This window comes from Solanum lycopersicum, chromosome 4 (assembly GCF_036512215.1).
Source record: "Solanum lycopersicum chromosome 4, SLM_r2.1".
Classification (NCBI taxonomy): domain Eukaryota; kingdom Viridiplantae; phylum Streptophyta; class Magnoliopsida; order Solanales; family Solanaceae; genus Solanum; species Solanum lycopersicum.
Window position 1 is genome coordinate 53,630,456 of NC_090803.1, and position 12,573 is coordinate 53,643,028.

Here is a 12,573-nt window from a genome sequence, read left to right on the forward strand (position 1 = left end):
TAGAGTGCAACACATTTGGAGTTCTTTTGTGTTGTTGCTATGTTCATCAGCAACCAGTAGTTAAAGTGCAGCATATTTGGAGTTCTCTTTGATTTGTTATTGTGGTGTTTAAGTAAAATTGTCAATGTATCTGTGTCATTTTGTACGTAGAGATCTCTTGTATCTATGATGTCAATTGAAGCTTCAATTAATATGCAACACTTCATCCAAAACACATAACTAACACAACATATGTAAGCACACCTGAATAACGCCAATACACTTTGATAGACAACACAAAAACCATTTTAAAACACAATATAAACATTCATTCATAGGGGCCTCACATAAGGCAAATTTTAACAAAATAACGCCTCACACAAGGCAAAATTTACCAAAATAAAATTCATGTTCATAAGGCCTCACACAAGGCAAAATCTACCAACAAAAATCCAAAATAGCAGGTCATTCACTTAAAAGTGCTTAAATACATCAATGTCACTACAATTTTCATGGCATCTTTGATTTTGAAGAAGTGTTATTTTGACTTGAACTACTTCCCATTGTCTTCTTTCTTTGCTTATCTCTAAGCTCATGAAGTTTGCTTGTTGAGATTGTTGCTTTGCCATTCCATTTCAGCTTAGTTGTATTGCTTGGTGTATAACCAATGTCACCAGTTACATCAGATGATCTTGTCAGTCTTGATAGTCCAGTAGAATAGATTTTACTACTTGGCATGCCGGGCTATAGTAAAATTAGAACTATATCAATATTTAAAATGTTTAATTAAACTAGGATTAAGTTTTTAACATAAATTAAAGACTCCATTCATGACTTTGAAGCTATTTGCAGCTTGGAACAAACCCATTCCCACGACTCCTGGTCTTTTCTCTAGAGATGTGTTTCCCCTACCCCTACCCCTTCCTCTTTTAGTAGCTATTGAAGATGATGCATGATAAGTAGGAGGAGCAGAAGAGGATGCAAGAAAATCAGTAGGTGTAGTAGGTAGGGGAGGTGCACTAACTGATGATGTTTTTTCGGGTCTTCCTCTTCCCCTTTTTACTGAAGGCTCACCTTTTGATGGGTTTTTCTATACATAAAAAATAAAAAGTAAGTTATAAAGTAAGAAAAACTAAAAAAAATTCAAATATTACTTTTGGTTTGCCTTTTTTCTTGCCTGAACCTGTTGATCCTGCCCTTGTTGATGTAGTAGGTGTTAGTGCACTTTTACTTGTTGATGATCCAACACCTTCTCTTTGAGGACACCCTCTTTTGTTATGGCCTCTCATACCACATAACTGCATGTCATTTCAAGTCCAGTCCTAAGAAGCTTCCCTGATTTCTTAGTTTCTCCAACTTTTTTCTTTCTAGCCTTAGGTGGCCTACCAGGCATGTTTGTGATTTCTGGGGGCTTAATAGTGGGGTTAGCAGAAACTGGCCACATCTCCATGTTTGTGAGTAGTTCAATAACAGTGGCATAAGTTCTCAAGTAAATTTCCTTGTTGTAGCAGTTGTCTATATAGTCATAAAGAGACAACTTTTTAAAGTATAATACAGCTACAACATGTGCACATGGTATGCCCCTTAACTGCCACACCCTGCAACTACAGGTTCTCTAGCAATATCCACTTTGTGTTGGCAAAGCCCTTCTTTCACTTAAAATTCAACAGCTCCATTGGATTCAATGGTACATTCCATAGACCTACTAATGTCCTCCTATAAAACCTTCAAAGATATTGGAGAGAAATTACACTTCCAAGTACTAGGAAACTCCATTAAGTATCATATTCTTGTCATCATCTTCACTCTTATTTCCTCAAGCATAGTAATGATGGTCTTGTGTCTAGCAGCCAAGATTCATGAATTAAAACACTCAGACATGTTGTTGTCTACAGAGTCACACTTTACTTCAGTATTAAAATAAACTTTGCACCAAAAATTAATGTCATAGTACATTAAGTTATCCATTATTTTTTCTGGACCTAACAACTTCATCTTCTTCATGTTATGCCTTTATTGAGACTCAAATGTGCTCTTAGCTATCTTCCAAAATTGTTGTCTTCTTTGAACACCCATCCAATCCGTAGCCCAATTAGCTAATATGTGCCGAGCACACATTCTATGTTCACACTTAGGTAGTACATTCTAAATTGCTACTGACATTCTCTGCAATAGATGATGATTAGGTCACAATATAATTACATATAAAAATTGTAAATTACAAAATATAAGTTAACATACCTTTTGTATGTCTGTAATCAATGTGAGACCTTCACCATCTCCAAGTCCCAAATCATCCCTTATGCACTTCACAAACATAGTCCATGTGTGTTTGTTCTCCTTTTCCACTACTGCCCAAGCAAGTGGAAACATCTGATTGTTACCATCCCTGGCCACAACAACTAACAATTGATCTTTACGAACCCCTTTAAGAAAACAACCATCTAAGCCTATGCACTTCTTACAATGTATCTATGCCTTCTTTAAATCATCAAAACAAATGTAAAAATTCTGAAATATTGATTTGTCTTCTGCATCAGGTTCATCACCTTTTACAACACAACCGCTCCCGGGATTGGTCCTCAACAATTCATCCTTGTAGTCAAGTATCCTTCCAAATTCCACAACATGATCACCCAGTATATCGTTCACCACTTTTGCTCTTGCTCTTTTCACAGTAGTCCTGCCAACATGAAGTTTAAACTTTTTTCTAATCAACTCCTGCAACTTTAAGACTCTTATGTTTGGTTGCTGTTATTCTTACTCTAAAGGCTTCAGATAAAAAATTTGCATTCACAAGTAATTTCTGGTTGTCTTGTTCCAAGTATGTTTTGGATTGTAAGTTTTTTATCATGAAATTGTTTGTTGTCCTGTCAAGACATCCATACAAAAGCCATGGACAACCATATTTGCATCTAACTCTAACTTTCTTTGGCTCATTCACCCACTTCTCCACTTGAACCCTTCTTCTAACTTCATATTTAGTTATTGCTTCTCTAAATTCTTTCACATCCTTAAACAACATACCCAACTGCCACACAACTTTGTTTGTTGTAGGATCATGAATGAATTTTTGAGGTTTTCAACTCCTCTTTCTTGACAACTTTACCCTTCTTTGGCTACCAAAATTTGATAACGCTCAAACTTACTTCTCAAATGAGAAGTAAAGCGGTCGCGTCAAGTAAATAACCCAACTAGTGAGGTTGGGATCGTTCCCACGAGGAAAATAGTCTAGACTTAACTCCAACTTGTTATTACTATTGTTTGGTTGATGGCTTTCTTAAAAAGTAAAAGCATAAAAGGGGGGTTTTGTACTTCCTACTAAAATAAAAATAACTAACGAACTTGACAGAGACACTTAACAGCTTTTAATGTTGAGTTTTAATCAAGTAATCAAAGTAACTAGGGTTTACGTGTTCCCCACAGGTTCATAACTTGATAATTCTAGCTATAACAATTCTTTCCTAGTATCTTGCATGCAAAGTGATAAGTTATGTATTTCTAAATCCTTGGTCCGGCATCTAGAAAATCTCACTCCGCACTTTGGTCCGGCTACGTGTGTTGCTTTCCTAACCCTTATCCTTACCTCATATTAAGCATCATATTCGATATTTGACTCAGTTATTACCTCGTACCAATCAATACTAGCCTATTAGATAGTATACACTAAATCTATGTTAATAATTCTTTTCTTATTATCTACCTCCTTGGTCCGGCAAGTAGCATTAAGGCGAGTTCTAACGTTGATCATCCGTTAAAAATACTTCTAAGCGAAAGAATTATTAATACATGCAAGACACTATTCTAGACTTGTTATTTTAGCTAGGGTTTATCTCATTATTTGCCTATGGTTCCCACAACCCTAGTTATAGAGTTTAGTTCCTCATATCCATAAACACAATATTCAAATATATTAAACAAGAAGTCATGTACTTACTTTGATGAGAAAGAATAAAGTCTGAAAATTTGCTTGATTAATCAACAAGAGTTACTTGTAAGAATCTCCAACAATCAAAAACTCAGAAAAACAAAGTCTAATAATCTGATGTTAAATCTCCCAGAGTCTAACCTCAAAAACGAGGTTTTTCGAACTATTTATAAAAAAATAAAAACCTAATTAAACAAGGATTCTAATTACTGGAAATCTGCCAAAACGCGGCTGGGTCGACGGATCACGCGACTGAACGTCGTGGTCATGACGGACCGTCGTGGGCTCCGTCGCCCCATACTTGGGTGCAATTCTTCTGCTGCTTTCTTCATTCCCCTCGACGGCAAGTGTGACGGACCGTCACAGGCACGACGGTCCATCGAGGGTCTTCGTTACAAAATACTTCAACTTTTGGAATTTGGGTACTGGGATCACTTCTCTGATCTTCGCGACGAACCTGCAGGACGAACCGTCATATCCATTATGGACCGTCACAAGCTTCGTAATCCCACACTTGGTCAGACTTCCCCATCTTCCTTCAGCAGCTTCTCTACGCTGCCACCTACGGACCGTCACAAGCACGACGGACCGTCATAAGCTCCGTAGGTGGTCTCTTCTGCATTTTTCGCTCAAAATCTCCGCATTCAGCTTTAGACAGATTTCCTGCAAAACAAAGAATAACTTATATCAAAATTAGCACAAAAAGGACTTTCGGACACACTAAACTTAAGGAAAATGTATTAATTATACCGTGAAACCAAGGTATATCAGGCTCATTCACCCACTTCTCCACTTGAACCCTTCTTCTAACTGCATATTTAGTTATTGCTTCTCTAAATTCTTTCACATCCTTAAACAACATACCCAACTGCCACACAACTTTGTTTGTTGTAGGATCATGAATGAATTTTTGAGGTTTTCAACTCCTCTTTCTTGACAACTTTACCCTTCTTTGGCTACCAGATTCATGTTCATTATCATTACAACACTCATCTTCCTCTAACTCAAAACTGCCCTCATCAAAACTTGCAATGTAAGACTCATCTTCTCCTAGCCTTTCTTCATGACTTACTTTACCTGTTCCAGTTTCATCAAAACTTAAATCTGGTCCAACTTCACCTACTGGTACCTCTTCATTGTCAGCTGCTACTCTTTCTCTTATTTTCCTCCTTTGAAAACTTCTCTTTTCAGCCATCAACTCCCTAACCTCCTCATTTACATCACTACCATACTCTTCCTCATCATCATCTCCAACTAATTCAGCTTCAGACTCAACACTATTCTCAGTTGAATAATCAGAATCCAAAACTTCTTCTTTTGAGAAATTAGGTCCAGCAGGACCAACATCTATTTCATCATCAGTAGCAGTATTGAACGAAGGTGTGGTAGTGAAAGGATGTGAGGTTGAAAAAGTAGCAGTAGGGTCTTCACTATTTAAATGGTCTTTACCTACCCCCAAAGTTAAAGTTTTCACTTTCGCTAGGCCTTGCATTAAAAGTGGCACAAGAGTCTCCCATATCCACATGACTACCATATTCTATTAACATGGGCCCCACAATTGCTAAATCAACCAAATGCCTAACAAATACTTTCACTTCATCCCCATCTTCCAAGGAACACATCATGTTTAAAACATCCTTATCATTATCAATATCTATCAAAATGCCATAGTTAGGTGCTTTAATACTAAAGGTGCAAATTTTACTATATTCCAATTTTCTAATATAGCCTCTTAACTCAAAATATGACATTTTATCTACATCAACATCCAAAAATTATGTAACTTTTCCACCATTATATATTGGTTCCCCACTACTTAAATCAAACACACCACCATGGTACCACCTTAGAGTAACCAAAGTAAACCCGCTCATCACTTAACTGAAGACAATTAAAAAAATAGATAATAAGAAGAACATAAATAGAACAGTCAATGGACATTATACTAAGACGAGCAGAATACAAGATTACGGACTTAGACGAGAAAGGAAGAACCAAATTTTATGAAAAACTTGGTATAATCTTGTGTAAATGAACACCTAACACTATAATCGTAAGCCACATATTAGTTTTCACACAATGATGCTCTTAATTTTACGAATCTAACAGAAACCCTAGGATAAATCACAAACTCGAAACTAAGGGATAAAGAACTAACCTTTTGATGATATCACTTGATAATGCAGAATTGTCTGATGTAAATGCTCTTACTTTTGATGACGCATAATCGTTTTATGATAACCAAAAGTGGAGAAGGAGATGAAAAGAGGGTTTTTGAAATTTTCTTGCTTCCTTTGTTTATCTTTCAATTTTGGGAGAAATGGGGGGGGGGGGGGGGGACAAGAAAAGAGAGAAAAAGAAGAAACAAGAGTTTCTAGGTGTGGGTCCCAGCGCATGGAATCATGCAGCTTGACTTATTTGGTTTATGTGTTGAGGTCACCACTTAGGTGGGTAAAAGATAGATAAAAATATAGTTTAGGTGGGTAATGGGACACCCGTGAAGTTGGAGTGTGTAGTTGGAATTTCGGGTATAGGTTGGGGGGCTTTTGATCATTTTCTCTTTAAAATAATACAAGTGTTCAAATTGTTATTTATTTAAATTTAAGTGTTTAAATTAGTAACCTTGTCAAATTTGAGAGGCTAATTTTGATATTTAGCCAAATTTTATGAAAGAGAAGTTGTAAAACATGATTATTATTTTACGAGAGAAATATCGAAAGTTTTAAATTAACATGATTATTAGTTTCAATTTTAAACTACGAAAAAGGGCCTAAAATGCCCTCGAAGTATTGGAAATGGTACAAAACTATCCTCCATCCACCTATTGGCTCCAAATTACCCTTTCCACCCACCCATTGGCTCAAAAATACCCTTGCCATCCACCTTTGTATTCAAAATTGACCATTTGTATAACGGTTTCAAATTTAAACTATTTAAATATTTTAAAAAATGTTTGGCGCTCAACTATTGGATATAATGTAATTTATACTCACTACCCACCCATTACTAATCAAGTTCCACCCAATTAATATACCATTTCTAATATCAAAATCGCCCTAAACACTACTAAAGCATGACAATTACCGATTCCTGAAATGACATTCTAAATTATTTTAGTCCTAATTGAAGCCCAATTAAATTTAGGTTGAGCCGCTTATTTAGGAGGACACTTCCAATAGGATTATGTTTCAAGCTTGAATTCTAAATTTATGATTAAAGGTAAAGAAGTAGCACCTCTCGAATTAATTAATGCATTTTTTTAAATATAATTTTATAAATATTTATTATTTATTTTAAATATTAAAAGTTTAATATTTTTTTAAAAATTACTATTAAGTAACATCACATAATTAAGGCGAATGAATAATTAAGATGAACATAGTAGACTTTTATGTTTATCGTTAATTTTTATTTGGACATTTGAATTATAATATATGTTGATTGATGACTTGAATGTATGATAATATACTTTTATAGACATTTTCACCTTAAAATTTTAGAAACATTCATTGGTAGTAATTTTTCTGTTGTGTATTAATAATGGGGCGAATTTATTAATTGGGTATGGTCTAATTAGTAATGGTTGGGTAGTAGAATGGTTAACAAATATATTAATAAGTTAAATTATAACAAATAGTTAAGCATCGTGTATTAAAAAATATTTAAATAGTTTAAATTTAAAATCGTTAAATAATTTTGAACCCAAAAGTGGATGAGAAGGGTATTTTAGAGCCAATAGGTGGATGAGAAGGGTATTTTGGAACCAATAGGTGGATGGAGTGTAATTTTGTACCAATTCTGATACTTCAAGGGTATTTTAGGCCCTTTTCCATTTAAAGTATACCCCAAACTTAAACTACTCCTTATAGTATCATTCTAGAAAACATCTTTGAAGTAATAAAAAGTGATCAATTTTCATCCTTCTATTTTTATTTATTAGAAACTAACAAATCTCACAAAAATCAAGTCATTCCTTTCTAATTATTATTCTTAGATACGCCAAAAATATTATCATGAACTTTTTCGATAATTAAGTTTAGCATTATGCAAAATCTTTAAATTGACATTTTTTTTAATTTTTATGTATTTGATATTAAAATATTATTAGTTGGAATATGTATCTTCTCAATTGAATATGTTAGAAGTGACGTTTGTTGGAGACTTCCACTTCTAATAATGTAGAAAGAAAGTGCGAGTCCTAATCAATATTTTGATTACTTCAATATCAAATTGGCCCAAAATTTTAAGAATCTAATAATTGAGCTCCACCTTTTTTCCATAATGAGAAAAAGAGTAGATCAAGCACCCTCCACCTTTCAAACATTTTTTTTATTTTCATAAGCAATAATGTCTAAGATTTTAAATATTTTTTTCAAGAACTTCATAAAGCAAGTAATGAAAATATGTAGGAAAACTTTTGTTGATAGCAACGTGAACTGCTCATATTTTTATAGGATCCTTTAGTTTTTTGATGATATCTAACATAAGGATGAAAACTATTCACTTTTAAATATTTGAAGGATATTTTCTGCTAAAAATGAAACTTTAAGGATGCAACTTAAGTTTGGGGTATAGTTAAAGAATGTTTTTAACCAAAAACTTGTCAAACTTAAGTACGCCCCTAATATTACAACATAAGTGAAATATTCTTTTAAAATCTCGCCAAATTTACAGATGGTTTCAATACTTTTCTTTTGTTTTTTATTGAAGGTGTATTGGGTTTTAAGTTTATTTAATTATATATGGATAATGCACAAGTACTCTTTCAACCTATGCTCGAATTTCAAAGACACACTTATGTTATACTAAAGTCCTGTTATCTTCTGAACTTATTTTATTAATAGTTTTATACCTTTTTTCGACCTACGTGACACTATCTTGTGAGCCCAGCGCTAGTTGATTTTTTTTTTCAAGTTAGTATCACATAGACCGAAAAGCTAGAATTACTTATAAAATAAGTTCGGAGGATAATAGACCTTAGTATAGTATAAAAGTGTCTCTAAAATTTTGAATATAAATTAAGAGGATGCTAATGCATTTTCGAAATTATAGATGCATATGTTTTTGATATTGTCAATAATTTGGATATAAAATTAATAAATTTAGGAGTACTTTTCTCTTATTCTCTTATTTTAAAGGTTGCCAGCTGTTTGTCACATGTAGTACATGAACACGTCACTAAATATGTTTTTTCTAGTAGAAGTTTTTGTTTATGGAATTTCCAAATAATTAAAGTGCTAAATTATATGGCTTGATGTGATAGATGTCTTCTTATGTTACTTGAAATGTTCTTCATATCCAGGCCAATAATTTAAATTTGTTGGAACAATTAAGGCATTATCAGTTATATTTCATATTCTTTTAAGGAAAAAAACACATACCAATAAGTAATCAATGATATTTGAAAAAAAAAATGTATCTATGATGGTATATGACTTAATTTTAACTTTATTTTCAATCGTAACTTCAAAACTTTCAAATAACATATAAAATACTCGTTACAATATATGAATTTAATCTATGATGTTATATGACTTAATTTTAAAATATTACCCCTTTAAAGAAAAATTAATTGTCTATTTAAGATGAATTAATTAAGTTGGATGAATTTGCTAGTTCTAGAAATTAAGTTGTAAACCATCTTACAAAAATACTTTTAAATTTTAACCATTTTTACAAAGTACTAATCAAACCTAACTCTAACTTCAATTTTAAGAATGTCAAATAAAATGTCTTTTTTTTCGGTTTTCTTGGTTAAATGCCCTTAAAGAATATTAAATGGAAAGGACAAAAATTGGTGGTAGAAAAAGTTCTTACGTACTCTAACTAACATATTTACTTTTGTAAAAATCATTCAAATAATTTATAACGTAAAAATATGAGGAAAATGGTTAGAAATTGTGGTATAAACAGTTCATTATTAAAAATGTAAAATTACGGCTGAAAAAAAATAAGAGAAGTGATTTTTACATAATTTTTTTCAATAAAAGTTTAATTCCATGATTTTCAATAAATTTAACCAATAGTATTCGATAAATATTTTTATGAAAATAAAAAATATTAAATTATAATAAATTTAAATAATCAGAACGGTTAGATACATAAAAGATTCTTTTTATAAACTTATGAGTTTTGACTAACTCAAAGAACTAATTCAATTAGGTACAGTTTATATAATTATTTATATAAATAATATAATTTTTTGATAAAATGTTCGACTGATTATCCATTATCATAGGTTACTACATTGCTTTTTGCAGGACACACTTATGAAAATTATGTTAATTGTAATTGTTAAAATGTTATTGTTGAGCTGTGAGCTATTTTAATTGTGAATTATTAAATTGAATTGATTTTATGCCAGGTGATAGTTGTGCTTGATGAATATTAAGTTGGTTCTTGAAGATATGTAATTGTTAGAGTGTTGTTGTTAAGTTGTGAGCTATGTTAATTATGAACTATAATTAGGTTGAGATGGTTTTATGCATGTAATAGTTGTGCTTGATGAATATTGAGTTGGTTGTTGAAGAAATGTAATTGTTAGAGTGTCGTTGTTGAGTTGTCAGCTATGTTAATTATGAACGATAATTATGTTGAGATGGTTTTATGCAGATGATAGTTGTGCTTGATGAATATTGAGTTGGTTGTTGAGGATATGTAATTGATAGCGTGTTGTTGTTAAGCTATGTGCTATATAAATTGTGAACTGTTAGGTTGAACTGATTTTGTGCATGTTGTAATTGTGAAGGTTTGGTTGGGGCGTAAAGAGTACCCGTATTTTATTCCCTTAACTTGTATTTTAGAAGTTTACTTGTTGTGTATCCTGTGATTTGGTATTTAATCAACCCCCCCCCCCGCACCCTTGTTTCTACATTTTGTAGGTTACTTGCTCAGATCTTTGTAATATTTTCTCTTTTTGTCTGAGGTTTTCTGTGAAAATTTGTGAGATAATTATTTTTTATCTTAGTATACCTTTTATTTCTATTATAATCTTCCTTTATTTTAGAAATAAGATCATTTGAGACTTATGTTTTTCTTTCAAATCAATTACAATATTTTAAAAATTTATACACGTGACAATTAGATTTTAAAAATATTTTTAAATTAATTATAACATTTTTGTATTTTATCATAATAATTGAGTTTTATGTTGATTTGTCTTATGAAATAAGTTAAGTATGATCATATCCAATATTTGGATCATGACATACAAATTCTCATTTTTCAAATGGTTATTAATCTAATTTAAGTGCTTAATTTACCAAGTTTGCGAGGTTATTTTAGACATTAAGCCAAATTGTACAAGTGTATTAAAAGTTTGCCAGCTGCTTATCATAAGTTAATATTAGATGACGACACGTAAGTCTATATGTTTTTCTATTTTTTTTTTATTTGGGGGGGGGGGGGGCAATCAAACCCTTTGATTTTTTTTGTTTCGTCCTATATCTACTTTAAAATTTAATCTAATTTAATTTGAATTTATGCTAAAAACAAGTTCACATAAAGATAATATTTATTTTTTAATAAGACGAACTTATACTCTTGATTTCTTTTTATGTTATTCCCACAATTAGGGGTGCTTATCGAATGAAACAGACGAATAATTTTTCATAACGATTTAGCCTAATGAATATTAATTTTTAATATATTAATTTAGTAGCTAATAAATTTTAATTGATTTGATAATAAATTAGCATTTATCGAACTGTTATCATATGGTGTATAGGGTAACCTCTACGAGGGCACCTTAATTATGACTTAATTTTTCTCTATTTTAAATGGTAAAAAAATTCTATATTACAAAAAGTATAGATTATTAGTATAGTTAATAATAGGAAAGTAAATATCTTTTTAAGTTTTTAGTTTTGCGGCCCTAAGATTAATAATATATAATTATATATCATGAAAAATTATTTAATGATGTTAATATACCTAAACTAAAATTATATCTATGTTAACTCTCAGCGGATCAATAATTTATCTGAAAAAAAATTGAATAATCAACTCCACAAGCTGTTAATTATAAAAGGGGAAAGGATAAAACCATAATTCACTTTTATATTAAAAATAGATTTTAATTTTCTGTTTAGAACACTCCAATCCACAACTCACTTCTATATTAAAAAATGAATTTTTATTTTCATTTATTATTTTTAACTTATTAAAAAGCCTTTCTTGAGTTTGGAGAACATTTTTTTAAAATTAAATTTGATAAAGGGTGGAAATAAATTTATTTGTATTCAATACTTTCGACTAATATGCTCTTGATGTACACTCTAATTCCTCCTTTTAACTCCTCCCGATTCACAAGTAGAATAGCTACGTTCTTATTTCTTTTTTTTTTTAAAAAAAAACAATTAAAAAAACTTCCCTATTTTAGGATTCATTTTAAACAAAAAAAAAGTAAAAAGTAATTATAAATAATGTGAAATTGATTAAGAATGTTCTCTCGTAATAATTTTAGTTTAGTCCAAAAATATTTTTATTATTATTTTGGATCAAAAGTATATTTTTTTTAAAATACAAACATATTGTTTCTTTTTCTTTTAAACAAAATCTTTTCCTAATAAAAATATTTTAACCAATCAATTTTTTTTAATTTTCAATTAGATCATGATAATATTTATATCTTTTTTTCTTAAATTTTTTGAATTAGTTAAATAATG

At 31.2% G+C, this 12,573-nt stretch overlaps 1 protein-coding gene across 1 annotated transcript; it reads right to left on the minus strand.

Moving 5' to 3' along the window:
- Nucleotides 1-3,949: 3,949 nt before the first annotated feature.
- On the minus strand, nt 3,950-5,801 carry LOC138348302 (uncharacterized). The gene is made up of 2 exons (XM_069297195.1): nt 4,658-5,801; nt 3,950-4,570 (listed from the first exon to the last, which is right to left on the minus strand). Exon 1 carries the CDS (start codon nt 5,439-5,441, stop codon nt 4,827-4,829), a length of 615 nt encoding a protein of 204 aa, XP_069153296.1. The 5' UTR covers nt 5,442-5,801; the 3' UTR covers nt 3,950-4,570; nt 4,658-4,826.
- Between the last annotated feature and the right edge of the window lie 6,772 nt (nt 5,802-12,573).